This window comes from Pseudorca crassidens, chromosome 8, assembly GCF_039906515.1.
Source record: "Pseudorca crassidens isolate mPseCra1 chromosome 8, mPseCra1.hap1, whole genome shotgun sequence".
In the NCBI taxonomy this organism is placed as follows: domain Eukaryota; kingdom Metazoa; phylum Chordata; class Mammalia; order Artiodactyla; family Delphinidae; genus Pseudorca; species Pseudorca crassidens.
In genome coordinates this window covers 86,087,480-86,103,036 of record NC_090303.1, presented here as the reverse complement: position 1 = coordinate 86,103,036, position 15,557 = coordinate 86,087,480, and the positions used below count along the sequence as shown (strand labels likewise).

Here is a 15,557-nt window from a genome sequence, read left to right as displayed (position 1 = left end):
AGAGTTTTCTTTCTTCTTTTAGGGGGATTTTCAAGTATCAGTAGAAAAAGTTTATACTGAACTTTATGTAACCCTTAAGTAAAGGAAGTATGGAACTATGGCAGAAGTAAAATTTTTCTATTTCCTTTCCAGTACAAAATCTAATGACTACTTAAAACTTTATACCTGAGAATCCTTTTCTGAGTGGATCACAGGTTTTTGTGTGACTTGAATCTTAGATTACCACATGAAAATATGTCTACTCAATTTTTATTTCATCTGCTCTGTACCATTTTTAAGATTTTTAGTGTCATCATATTTTCCTCACTTTCCTTTAAACATCCAAGAGCAAAGTCAACAAATATAAGTTAGAAAGACAATTTTTTAAACGTTCAATTTCTGAAGTTTATTGCCACCTTTACCTCTTTTGTCTCTTCTGGGTCTGAATGATCCACAGTTATATAAAGATCATTTTGTAGATATTTCAGAGCACTAAGGGGATCCATTTGGGCCTTCTCTTCAAACCTAGAAAATGTAAACAAGAATAATTGTCTAGAGTTATGAAAAAACATCAGAAATGTCTTTTAAACCCAGAGTGGAATACTCTGTATCTGAGAAGATATTGTGGATATCTAAAAATCCTGTGCTTAAGAATCCAGAAGTAAGAATACTGACACATATATAAATAGCGTACATGTGGAGTCCCTGGAGATGTAATGGTAATGTCAGGCTGTGGTGCTAGAGACTGGATAAGAGCATTTCCAACCCTCCTCTTAAAACTATAAGCTAAGATTAAATCAACTACAAAACATAGCAAATATGTTAAATATTTTATATAACAGAAGTGCAAAATAGCCAAATATGTTTCATAAAAAAACAAGTAGAGATAAAATAAAAATAATTTCCTAGATTTGTGTCATATACTCTCCACTGGAGGTGTTTAACAGATACTTCAGAAAGTGAAATTAGTTTCTTCTTTTTTTTTTTTGTGGTACACGGGTCTCTCACTGTTGTGGCCTCTCCTGCTGCGGAGCACAGGCTCCGGATGCGCAGGCCCAGCGGCCATGGATCACGGGCCCAGCCGCTCCATGTCATGTGGGATCTTCCCGGACCGGGGCACGAACCCGTGTTCCCTGCATCGGCAGGAGGACTCTCAACCACTGCGCCACCAGGGAAGCCTGAGTATAGTTTCTTTTAATGAGTATCATTAACACTGATTAGATATTTTTAATGAGACTATTTCCATGTCTCAGTAATAACAAAAACTGTAGCAATCATTTATCAATCGTTTGTTTTGTGCTAGACACTGTATCAAGTATCTTACATATATCATTTCATGTATCCTCCCATAACTCTATGATGAGAAGTTTATCATCATTTAAAAAAAAAAAAACAGATGAGGAACTGAGCCTAGTAAACGAACTTGGCCAAGCTAAGACCTAGTAAGTGGCAGAAGTAGAATTAAACTCAAGTGTCTCTGATTCCAAAGCTGAAAGGAAACAAAGGATTTTCTTAAATTAAAAAAGTCTGCTTGGGACTATCTATTTAAATAATGATAATTCCTTTTTAATAGCATAATTAGATATGTACTTATTTCTAATAAACTGGTATGCTTTTCAAAATATTATACAGAAAGAAGACATTTAATTTCATTTGGGAAAGGAAAATAGTGAAGAGCCTTTCATAACTGTGTTCAGCTGATGGCATCAATAATTTCCTGTCTTTAGAGCTAATCTCAGTGATAGGGTACCTGGAGGGGCAACGACTGGCAAAATATTAGTTTTCTTGTACCAGATAGTACCCTGATTGTCAGCCAGTCTTACAACCCTCAGATGAGAGTCTTAGGTCCATGTTACTCTACCATCTTGTCCACAATGAATTAGACCAGAGTTTTGGCACCTGAGCCAAAAGCAATCGTCTTGAGCTTGGTGAGCAATTTTTAAAGTGGCCTGGCAGAATTCTTTCCAATAGGGATACGCTTTCTAGGGAACTTTCTGTAAGAAGATACTCTCTTAGAGAATCTGAATGTGAGATACACAAGGACACAAAAAATATACAAAACACAGAAGGCAATAAGCAGAAGATATGAGATGACATATTCCTTCTCTTCCTATCCTTCTCTCCCTTCCTTCCTACTACCTAGCTACCTAGCCACCTACCGAAGCCATAAGAGAAAGCAGAGTCAGGAAGTAGAACAGGAAAAGTAGACAGAAAGAAGCAGAAAGAGAGAGGCTCAGTTACAAGGAAAGCTACTTCAGTAGCTTCTAGCTATTAGAATTGTCTCAGTATCCTAAACAATTCTCCACCAGGCCTCACTGTTCAAGTGCTGAGGAAGCACCTTAATTCTCTGGATATTCTCATAATAAATTCTTTTTCAGTGAGATATCCTAAGTATGTCTTTATCCTTGTAACCTGATAACTTAACCAACACACACCTACTGTACTATTAAATAAATCCAGCAAAGGGATCCATTTTCCTGGAAGGTGTGTTCTCTCTTTCCTTTTTTAAGCTTTTTTGTTAGCCCACAAAAACTTACTACTGGACTTGTGTCTGCAGTCTAAAATTATATTTCAGCCAACAATTCTGCCCTCTACCTAAAGGAACAAGGAACTAATCATATTTAAATTTTTTTCTTTTGCCCCTTTCCACCCCCAAATCATCAATATATTTGGAAACTTGAATGCTATACGAAAAAACAGTGGCATTTTATTTTCTGTATTATGTGGCACCATTAAGAACAAAGACACTTTCTTGGCATTCAATATACTTCTCTCCCTTCAAATTTATATTTTAACTAAAATTTATACTTTAAAATTTATATTTTAACTAAATAGTAGCAAATTTCAAAGGTTGATTATTTGCCCAATCACACAAACTTGCTACCTTTCAACTTCAGTCACTTTATTTCATGAATCATTCTCACACTCACAAGATCTGCTAGTCTTTCATAATGTAATTAAAAATTTAAATAATTTGTTACTGATTATTTTCCTTATCCACTTTCATTTTTCACTTTGTGCCTTTACTAGCACAAGTCACTAATGATGTTTTGTACTTAAAACATGAAACTTAAAACATGCCATAATATATATTTCAGATTCCCATAAACTGTCATTTCACCTGTCCACTGACAGATTTTTAAAGGAGAAAAATGACTGCCAAAGGTCAAAAATAATACTTCTTAGGATAGGTTGGTTGTGGGAAAATGAATAATTCTACTTACTTCCAGAAGGAATGAAAATTAACTTTCTGGAGGGCAACGTATAATTCATCAAGTCTATCGTTATCCTACAGAAATTTTGATAGGGGTGCATATGGAAGTATATAATAATATTAACTACAGTGTTATTTATAATTGCAAATAAGTTGGAAATAAGCTAAATATTCAACAAAAGGAGACTAGTTAAGTAAATTACACAGAATAGAACACTATGTAGCCATTATAATTATGATTTGTATTTTTATTTTTTAACATGGTAATAAGATGTTTATAATACATCACTCATTAAAAGACATCAGATTCAAAGCAAGATGATCCTTATTTTTTAAACAAAAATTCTATTTGTGCACATAAAATTCAAGGGATACACACCAAAATATTATTTTTGAATGGTGGGATGAGGGATGATTCAATTCTTTGTGGTGGGGAGAGAGGACTTTTTTTTCTTTATTAACCATGGATTACTTTTCTAATTAAAAGCCAGAGGAAAGGGCTTTCCTGGTGGCGCAGTGGTTGGGAGTCCGCCTGCTGATGCAGGGGACATGGGTTCGTGCCCCGGTCTGGGAGGATTCCACATGCCGCAGAGCGGCTGGGCCCGTGAGCCATGGCGCTGAGCCTGCGCGTCCGGAGCCTGTGCTCCGCAACGGGAGAGGCCGCAGCAGTGAGAGGCCCGCGTACCGCAAAAAAAAAAAAAAAAAAAAGCCAGAGGGAAGTGTTTATAAAGTAAGTTCGAATTCTTTACATACAGCACTAGACAACCTTCTTTAATCTCTAGTGGACTTTTGGTCAGGAAAATTTTTTTGAAAGCTCAACTCAACATTCTAACTATAGTTGTTGTATCTGAAGTAGGAAAAAAAAAAAAACATTATGATTTCCCCGAATTTGTCTTATTGTCTTATTTGTCTTAACCTTTTAAAACAAAGTTTAAAGTTTTTTTAAACTTTTAAAAACAAACTTTAACATTAAGTACCAAGGAATAATATTTTAGCAACGTAAACATTAGCTGAAGGTACCTCAAGCTTAAATCTTGTTAATAAGACAGAATTTATCTCTTGCCATCCAGCCAACGTGACGATTCAGACCTTTTCTCCTATAGATTCTATAGAAAATACTCTTTAATTATTCATAGTAATAACAAAGTAACAGAAGCAACTAGCTTTTGTTATCAATTTATCTCTCAAGCACAACTTGTGAAAGCAGAGAGAGAAATAACAAGCAAACATGATATGATAAAGGAACACAAACCTAACATACACCTACAGAGATTTTTATTTATTTATATTCTATATAAAATATAATACGTAATTATATACTAAACATATAAACACACATGTGTGCATGTCTGTGTATATACCGATGTGTACGGGGTGGTTGTGGTGGTGAAGTGGTAACTCTGGAGTCAGAATACACAGCATCAAAGCCCGGCTCTGTCACTTACAGCTGAACAACCTTAGGTCAGTTATACAACCCACTTAAAAACGCTTCCATTTCTTCTTTTATAAGAGAGTAGTAATAACAGTACCTACTCCACTGTCTTATTGTGAGAATAATATGCAGGATCTAGCACACAAAATTGCTCATAAATGGTACCTATTATCATCATTAAAAGCTAAACTCCTCTCCCTCCAAATTGTAAATTTTTATTACGATCTAACACTACCAGTAACCAAAGGGATAGATGTATTTTTCTACATTTTTCAGCTTATCACCTGCTAAGGCTAAAAAGCAAACATGACTGAGGAGACATATGAAAATGTTTGATTACTTGATTTTGCAATTAAATGGCAAAAGTAATGATGTAAAGCTATAATCATATTTGAAGTTGTATTCTGAAATATCAAATTATAAAGAGATTATTTACTCAACTATATCATCACATTCACTGTTAAGAGAGTTATCAACAGGTCAGTCACATGCCAATAATCTTCATATGCCAATCATCTAGAACTGATATAATCTGTAGTGGTTAGGCCTTGAGTTACTTGAAGGTAGGTTCATCACGTTCATAGAAACTTTTTCCATTAACAGCTGCAAAATATCCTTGCTCTATCTTTAATAATTTTTAGCATCAAGATCTATCTTCACTTTGTACCATCCTTTGAAAGAAGAAAGCAAAAATAAGGAGAACAGGGCATTTACAAAAGTCATGATCTTCATAGTACTTACAGTGTCATGTTACTAAATTGCCAAAGACAGAGTCACATCTCCAAAGCTTAGCTGATAATGCTAAATAAAATAAAACCAACAATAGCTGATAATGCTAAATAAAAGTTTTCAGTGATTTATTTTTATACCTGTGTTTTCTTATGAGGTACTTGCAATGCCTCAGTAAGTAATCTTTTGAAGGCCTACACAATTTCAGTGACCAGAAGTCATCTAATCTCATCTTTGGGGAGCAAGATTTTCCTGGATTCCCACCAAATAAATAATGAACCTGTAATAAATAAAACAAACCAGATTTTAAAAACATGCATGCATACTCAAGAAACTACGAAAGTCAAAGTAAAATTTCTTCATTTTGGTAGTAGTGTGTAACAAGTAACTTCTTTAGCTTTACTAAAGACTAAAACATTATTACATGTCTACTAAAGGCTGCTTCTGCTTTTTCTCAAGTTTCCATTTTACTTTAAAGTACTGTGACTACTTCCCTAAATAACATTTTCTATTAAAATAAGTTGTATCACCACAGTTACACTGACAATGGAAGACATAAAACAAAAGCAATGATAGTAAGAAGCTATTCCAAGATACTGAGTTTGCTTAGGGCAACAAATAATGGGGATTATCAAGTTAATCAAGTGTTGATCGTAATAAAAAATGATATCTTTTAAAAAACTGACACACAAGTTGAATCACTGAAGGTCAACAGTAACTAGAAACTTTAAAAATTTTAGCATCTTACTTTTGCTTTAGCCTTAATGCTGAATATTTTTAAATGGCATATATGATTTGTGAAATAACTTTTAAAATATTTTTCTATTATTCAATTAATATCAAATAAGAAATGTAAAAGGAATACTACAATGATTTCACTATTATAATTACAGCTTTAGTAATATTCTGTACTCGAAGTGTTAAAGCAGTTCTTGAAAATTTTGAAAACATTTATAACCAGTAGTGTTATACAACAGAGATATTATTTATTTCTGTCCTATAGATGGAAATTCACTTATCCTTTAATTTGGGAGACTCTCAGAGAAAGGGCTTTTATTTACTCCCATGGTATCTTTTACCTAAAGTTCTCAAATGATAGAGGATTTAAATAATCATCTATGGCCTAAACAGAAAGAATACAGGTTCTGTCAGTAATTTACTATGTAATCTGAGCCCAATCATTAAACATGTAAAATTTAAGGGAGAAATAGCTAAAGAAACCACTCTGAACACTTAGGGACACTAAAACTTCAGAATTCAGGACTGTTTTCATAGGCTGATGGAACAGATTATGTCAATCATAGATTGGAAAAATAAAGATAAAAAGACTTCTTACACAATGGGAAAATCTAAAATCAGGAAGTTATATATACCTTTTCATATCATGGAAAAAGGTATACAAGTGCTGAAAACTGTACATCTTCTACTTGAATATTCATATTGTATTGACAGAAACAACAGGCCATGCTATGTATCAGATCTATGCAGCTAAGAAGCAGCAACCACTGACCATTTTCATAAGAAAAGTGTCAGGAACTGTGGACTATGCAAAAATGTTTATTCTCTTAAGGAATTTTAGGGACAAGGTGATATCAAATGTCTGCTACGTATTCTAGTAAATGTCAGTCATTTTTATTCAAATCTACTTAAAAATAATCAGAAACATATATTTTGAGATTCTTTCCGATTGTACATCACAGAAAGTTTACAGGTCAATGTAGTTAGTATACCTTGTGTAACTCATCATATACAAGCTGATGGGCAAATCTTGGACATGGTTCTTCCTCCTGAAGACTTTTACTTGGATTATCCTTTGCAGCTTGATCATTCTTATAGACGCAAGACCTGAAAGACATTGCTTTTAAGGCATTCTATCTTAGAAAACTAGCAGCACACATAATGTTAATACAATTGTAGCAAGCAAATTAACACAATGTCTAATTACAAACAAAAAATTATAAATTTGTTCACATCAAATCTTAAAAGTTCTGGTCACCCTCATAAAATAATCTGAATTTGTTAGAACTGAGTTCTGAAGTTCTTTAATGTCCATCAAAAATCTCACTCAAGAACAAGCTACTTCGTGTTATGAAACAGGATCAGCATATATGAAGGCTTAAACCAACGGCTGAAAGAGTGATATCACATTTATCTATTCACAATAAAAAAGCTCACAACAGACTTCTTTCATTCTTACTGTAAGTAAATGTCTTATTTAGAAAATAATAAATTCCTTAGCTGCTGAGCACCACCCTCCATTACTGAATGGAGGAAGTTCTCTGAAGTTCCTCTGTTTTGGAGAATATTCAATTATGTAGTAATCACAGAACATTAGAGCTAGATCCTCTAGGACAGTATTTTTTGTTTTTTTTTCCTGCGGTACGCGGGCCTCTCACTGCTGTGGCCTCTCCTGTTGCGGAGCACAGGCTCTGGACGTGCAGGCTCAGCGGCCATGGCCCACGGGCCCGGCTGCTCCGCGGCATGTGGGATCCCCCCGGACCGGGGCACGAACCCGTGTTCCCTGCATCGGCAGGCAGACTCTCAACCACTGCGCCACCAGGGAAGCCCTAGGTCAGTGTTTTTCAAAGCAAAATGTTCAGCAGTTCTGTGAGATGCTCTGTGACAAAAGGGTCCTAGTTTGAAAATGCTAAATAATAATGCTCCCCACCTTGCTCTAGTCAAACTGCTTCATTTTATAAAAACTAAGAAAAGACCTGGGAACATTAAAAATACATGGTTCTCAAGTTTACACAACTACTTGGTAGCAAAAGCTAGACTAAAATACAATTCTCTTGACTCTCAGACAAAGAAACATCTACTAATTGAAATAATTCAGCGGTAAAATCCATTTGCTGAACATCACTGTATACACAGGCACCAGTACTGATTTTTCCACTCCCCAATATTGATATTAAAATGTATGACATCACAAATTAACATAAGCCTTCCATCTCTCTCTTCTTTTGAATAAACCAACAACCTCAAATAAATGTTACACTGTGACTGCAGTACAGACAAGAACTACTTACCAACTATTCCTTACAATGTCATAAATCCAGAATGAATTTCTGACATTTTCTTCCCTCTTTTCCTTGTCTTTGCTGAGTCCAGATAAGACATGTATTTCATTCAGTTCTGGATCAATGGTTGCTCTCTGTGTGAATCCTGTCATTGGAACTATAAATTGAAAGAGAAAATAAGATGACAGTATTAACATTACTTAACAGGTTAGTACTACTCTATAAAAGATCACTTCATCCTTACCCTGCTCTACTTGTGTCCACAGCACTTACCTTCTAACAGACTACATAACTTTTATATTAAACAATAATCAGTTGTTTCTTGCCTTCTCCCCACTCAAACGTAAACTCTATAAGGGCAAAGGTTGTTTGGTTCACTGTTTTGTTCCCAGTGCCTAAAACAATTGCCTGGCATATAATAGTTACCCAACTATCTGCTGAAATAAATGAATGCTAACTACCAGAATGGGGTTAGAAGGAGGAAAGAGATAGAAAGAGGTATGCAATGTAATCATTTTTATTGAGGAAAAGGGCAATGCTTTATTTAACTGATTTATTATCTGGGTCAGCTCTAATTTAATAGCAGAGACAAAATATTCAAATCTCGACCAAGAAAAACAAAAATTTGACACGCCGGTTTGTTCAATAAGGTCAAAGTCATCTAAAATACCTGTTCAAGACCTACAATGAAATGACATAATTTCCAAGAAAAATAAAATAAAATATTTGGGGCTAAAATATGCCATTTTGTTTTCCTGAGTGGCTCGAATTCCCCAGAGTTAATTTTCTAAGAAAATATTTTATTTCCTGAGAAATCCATTAAATGAGCGATGGTCATTCGGCATTATCCAGTAATTTGTAAAACACTGATATAGCAAATGCAAATTTTCTCACTATTATTACTTGGAAATATTAGTTGAAATATAATTTTATGATTCACAACATACTTGCCACAGATCTAAAAACAATGCCACTGTTTCAACACTACATTTCTTTTATACACGAACAATTATCATATACTGAAAAAGCTACACAAACATCAGATTGAAGTAAAACATTTCAATCAATCCAGAATACTATGGGAGGAGATGCTAACCACATTGATATTTATTCATCTTTACCTACTTTAGCAGGGCCAAATGATGCAATATGTATTTTTTCCTAGTTTAATTCATGGGTCCTTTCACATTCATATTCAATAAATTTGTCTGGAACATTTTAGAGACTATCCAAATGCATCCCACAGTAAATATATTAAAAAATTATACACACATATATAACACAATACATAATTTGTATGCATCCATACACAAATACATTTATCTTTATACACACACATCAACCTAATCTTAACAATAACCTCAACCCTCATAATACATAGTCTTTAGTGGTTATGTAAAGCCTGGTATTTTCTAATTAAGCCTTGGTAAACTTTCAAAAGTACCCAGGTTCTGACCTCTGTTCCTGAGATAACCTTGGAAGAAAGATAAAACAGTAAAGAAATGAAATCATTTTCATTAGTTGTAGAAGTGGAGGACATAACTGCCTAAATTTATTGCACTTAAATTTCTTCATCCCATGTAGAATTCTGTAACATGGGTTGACAAACTATGGATTGATCTGACCTGCCTAGGGTCAAATCAGGCCTCAGTCATTCATTTACATTTTGTCTGTGGCTGATTTCACCCCACAATAGCAAGGCTGAGTAGTTGCAACGACAATAATTACATCTGGCTCTTCATAGAAAAAAATTGCTAACCCCTATTCTATAATCTTTTAAAATGCAAATATGAGAGATGTATGACTTATTATAAATGAATGCAACAAACTGCTTACCTAAAATAAGGACCCATTTAAATACCTTAAATAAGGAACCGGAAATTTCTGAGTGGAATGGAAATCCGTGCAGAGGGAAAGAGATTTTTGAATTCTATAAAACGGGGCTGGGTCACCGAGAGGAGAATAAAGGAGTACTGGGCTAGGGGAGGCATGTGAGAACGTTACATGCTTTCTCTTCCATACTGTCACATTTTACCTAGAAGCAGCTTTGTAGCAGAAGAGAAAAATGACAAGTGTTGCTTCTCAAAAATGAAAGCAGTGGGCAGGTTTACAATACTCAGGGAGGTAAGACTACCATGTTTATAACATCTGTACTATAAGAATTATAAAAAATTACTTTGATTATAAAGCGGATTAGAAAGTATACACTTCCCATTTCTTTGATCTTTCATATACAATATGCCTTTTACTCTGCGTAATGTTGACTTTTGCCTCAAAGTTACACATTTAAGTCTTTTATTGGCTTTTCAACCAGCTTTACAGAATATCATTCACATACCATATAATTCACCTATTTAAAGCATACGGCTTGGGTTTTTTTTAGTATATCCACTATAAAACCATCATCACAATCTAATTTTAGAATATTTTCATTACTCCAAAAAGAAACCCTGTACCCATTAGCAGTCATTCCCCATCCCCTTTCACATCTCCCCACAGGGTCACTGCATCATTTGACATGTCTATCAACAATGCAGCATAGACAGGCAAAGTGAGAGGCTTGTGAGATACATAGATCAATTAGGAAGCTGTTAACAGTGCAATGGTGTGGACTGGACGAAGGCAGTAAGGAAATATTAATAAAGAAGCACGATTTCCATCAGCAAAAAAAAGGGAGGAGATGTTATGTCAAAAGTACAAAAATCTCTGGACTGGCTTAACAGAGACCAAGCTTGGAGCAGAAACTTGTGAAAAATAAGAGTAAAAATGTTTCACTGGGGGGCTTCCCTGGTGGCACAGTGGTTGAGAGTACGCCTGCCAATGCAAGGGACATGGGTTTGTGCCCCGGTCCGGGAAGATCCCACATGCCATGGAGCGGCTGGGCCCGTGAGCCATGGCTGCTGAGCCTGCGTGTCTGGAGCCTGTGCTCCACAACGGGAGAGGCCACAACAGTGAGAGGCCCATGTACCGCAAAAAAAAAAAAAAAAAAAAAAAAAGTTTCACTGAAACTTTTTCGAGGTATCCAAATATTTTACTCTAAGAATATTCAAATGTACAATCTCTCAGGACAGAATTTTTATTACTCCTTAAGTTTACATACCCTTACAAATATAATTTTTATTGCATACTAATGACAAGGAAAAACGTTTATATATATGTGTGTACGTGAATTGAAGAAACATAAAAGAACATACACCAAAAGATAAATAATAGTTATTGGAGAGGGGGAAGTTAGGACATTTTAACTTTCTATTATAGAATATGAAAAGTTTCAATATATATTGATTTTATAGTTACAAGAAAAGAAGAAAAATCTAAACCAAAATACAGAAAAAAAATACATCTGGGTCTAAATACTGGGGACTATTAGTAATAAGTGAAAAATTCTCACACATCCTCCCAAATTTCTCATGAACAAAATTTTACATTAATATTTGGAATGCTGTTATTTAGATGGAAAGGGAATTCATAAAATTGTCAAAAGACAGTTTTACTGGCACTAAAAACAACGTTTTTAAATCATTTAGCTGCAAAACTAAAACAAGGTATTAAAAAGTATTTTTGATTTTTTTCTCTAAAATATAAAAATGAAAACTTACATCTGAAGAGTTCCTAAAGATCAGGGGGTTAATTCAAACTTACACTGTATGTATCCATGTTAATGGCCTTCTGTGTAAATTTTACAAATTGGACTTAAGTTTAATTCCTATTTCTACTCCATTCCACATACAGTAACAATTTAAAAAACATTTCAATACATAAACCAATAAAAATAATTTTTCCCTCTGATTTGAAAAGATACATGCACCCCAATGTTCACAGCAGCACTATTTACAATAGTGAAGACATGGAAGCAACCTAAATGTCCATCAACAGACGGAAGGATAAAGAAGACATGGTGTGTGTGTGTGTGTGTGTGTGTGTGTGTGTGTGTGTGTGTGTGTGTGTGTGTGTGTGTGTGTGTGTGTGTGTGTGTAAAATGGAATACTACTCAGCCATAAAAAAGAATGAAATAATGTCATTTGCAGCAACATGGATGGACCTAGAGATTACCACTAAGTGAAGTCAGAAAGAGGAAGACAAATATCATACATCATCACTTATACGTGGAATCTAAAATAAGATACAAATGAACTTATTTACAGAACAGAAACGGACTCACAGACATAGAAAACAAACTTATGGTTACCAAAGGAGAAGGCAGGTGTGGATAAATTAGGTGCTTGGGATTTGCAGATACAAACTACTATATACAAAATAAACAACAAGGTCCTACTGTATGGCACAGGAAACTATATTCAGTATCTTATAATAATCTATAATGGAATCACTTTGCTGTACCAGAAACTAACACAACATTGTAAATCAACAGTACTTCAATAAAAAAATAATAAAGTTTTTCATATCTACCTTCAAAAGCAGTCTGGATTTCTCCAAGAAACTATTAAAAATGTCCATTTTCTGTAATACTCTAAATCTAATGTGTTATCTCCTTTGTAAACAGAAGGAAAAAAACCCCCATTTTTCACTTTAAATGAAGATTTTATGCATTCTTATTAAAGAAAATTAAAATGTAAAAAATTACATGTACACATGCATCAAAGAATTATGGTCTAGCCCTAGTAGGCATTTTAGACTTGAATTTTTACTACTGACAGAAGCTGCTTATGAAATCTAAAGGTTGGGGCTTTTGGTTTTAGACAGAAAACTAAACATTAACTACATTACCCCTCTTTCCCATCATCCCGCTTGAATTGGCAGAAACAATATTCTAGCAAAAAGAAAAACAAAAAAAAAGGTCTAGAGAAGAAGAAAGTATGTCAAGAAAGTATCAATAGATAAGAAATTTTGAGGAATCTTGAGAAATAGCAGTTGGGGTTATACTGACAGGAAATCACAGCCAAGGAAAAGACAGCCCAACTCACCAGAGATAAAAGATGGAAAATTTCAGAATAAGTCATCAAATACAAAAAGCAGGAGTAGACCTTGAGAAGCACTCCTGTGGGAGAGCTTCTAATAAGGACACAGGGTTCTATTCTCAGTTTACGCATCCTATAAAAAAGCCTGCATGTACCACGCATTTATACAAAACCCTCAGTCAGTGTCTGATTTAAGGGAGAAGGCCACTGGGAAAAAGAGACATACAATGCACAGGAAACCACTGTCAACTACCTTTCTTAACTGATACATAAACTTATTCATAAATTTTAATATTTAGACAGGAATCACGTGACAATATGAGAAAAAAATCAGCAATGTAAGGAGGGACCTAGATGAACAAACAGAACAACAGGAAAAGATAAATCATAGAAAAGAACAGAACTTAGAAGAAAGAACGCAAACTCATTATCCTTGTAGAGAGTGAAGAGAACATTACATGTGTAAAACAAAAATAAGCTTCCTTAAAAAGAAGCAGAGTATGGAAAGATATTAAAAAACTATGACAAAAAAATGAAATAACAAAATGAAAATAAAATGTGCACAGTTAAAAACAAAGTCAGTCATCTCAAGATAAAATTGATAAATTACCAAATATATAGCATAAAGATATAGAAATTATGATAGAAATGTTAAGAGATACAGAGGATAAAGCCATTGAAGTAAAAACTTTGTCTGAAAAGAGCACCAGAAGGAGAAATGAAATAATGTAGAAGAAGGAAATAAAGAAAATTTCCCTGAATGGAAGAAAAACAGTGGGTGTCCTGTTTGAAAGAGCCTGGGGCACTAAGCACGTTTTATTAAAAAAAAAAAAAGGTGGGGGGGCTTCCCTGGTGGCACAGTGGCTGAGAATCTGCCTGCCAATGCAGGGGACACGGGTTCGAGCCCTGGTCTGGGAAGACCCCACATGCCACGGAGCAACTAGGCCAGTGAGCCACCAACTACTGAGCCTGCGCGTCTGGAGCCTGTGCCCCGCAACAAGGGAGGTTGCAACGGTGAAAGGTCCACACACCGCGATGAAGAGTGGCCCCCGCTTGCCACAACTAGAGAAAGCCCTTGCACAGAAACGAAGACCCAACACAGCCAAAAATAAATAAATAATAAATTAATTAAAAAACAAAAAACAACTAGCTTGGCTATTAAAAAAAAAAAAAGACTTTATATACATATCTCCTAGTGAAACTTCAAAAATTCAGGAATTAAAAGAAAATTCTAAAAGCTTCTATGGAGGGGAAAAGTAGGTTATTATATACAGAGGAATAAGTATCTAACTAACATTAGACCTTTTATCAGTAACAAAGAATGCTAGAATACAAAATGGAGTAATAACTTTAAAATTCCTTGGAATATAAAAAGATATGGAACTAAAATTCTATTTCCTGTTAAACTAGCAACCCCAACAATGAGGTCAACATAAAAGAACTTTTGGATCAGCAGAAATATTAAAGTTCATATCAATGACTGCATCTGAAAAGATTCTTTCAGCAGCTATTCCAACAAACAAAAATGAATCCAAGGTAAAGAATGACCTGGGATGTAAGAAATACTGGCAGTGATATATGACACAGGAAAAGAAAAGGAAGTTTGAAAGAAAATAAAGACCCATTAGGTCTTAAGCCTTGTATAAGACATTTTGGAATGAAAAAGTTTTAATAATGCAGAACATGTTCTTCTCTGTAAGTCCAATCACAACACCTGAATTTATACGGTGCCCCATTCCCCTCCCCCATCATATTTTCACTGCTTAGAATTTTGTTTGTCTTCAGTCAACAATAAACTTCCTCAAGGTAATTTGATCACCACCTCTCACTTCTAGATTTCTCATGAATCTTGCTTTCAAATGGGTTTCCAATATGGGTTTTCATATCGAAAGCTTCGAGGCAAAAATACCTGATAATATTTTATTTTATCCTTGTATGAAAGTTAGGAGGATATAAATTGCTTGGTTCAAAGACATTTTCCTTGAGTATTTTTAAAGTTTACTATTTTCTTCCATTCACTATTGCTGTTGAGCTGATACCTAGCTCTCTATCTTCTTGTTCCCTGCAGGTCATCTGCTCTTTGTCTCTGAAATCTTTCAGAATTTCCTTTATGTCTTTAATATTCTTAATTTTACTTTAATAAATATGCCTAGGTATGTGTTTCTCCTTATTTTTCCCATTTAGCATACTACACGCCCTCTCACCAGTCTGAAGCCTTTCACCTTTTCTGAATTCTAGGAAATTTACCTCTTATTTCATCAATT

At 34.6% G+C, this 15,557-nt stretch overlaps 1 protein-coding gene across 17 annotated transcripts in view; it reads right to left on the bottom strand.

Moving 5' to 3' along the window:
- Positions 1-15,557, bottom strand: part of MKLN1 (muskelin 1) — a 359,034-nt gene that overhangs the window by 25,840 nt on the left and 317,637 nt on the right. For all 17 annotated transcript variants that reach the window (XM_067747033.1, XM_067747040.1, XM_067747042.1 and 14 more), the window contains 4 exons: positions 8,384-8,531; positions 7,085-7,199; positions 5,495-5,634; positions 402-504 (listed from right to left, as the gene is read on the bottom strand). In XM_067747033.1, the coding sequence (XP_067603134.1) occupies positions 402-504; positions 5,495-5,634; positions 7,085-7,199; positions 8,384-8,531 (506 nt within the window). The remainder of the gene's footprint in view (positions 1-401; positions 505-5,494; positions 5,635-7,084; positions 7,200-8,383; positions 8,532-15,557) is intronic.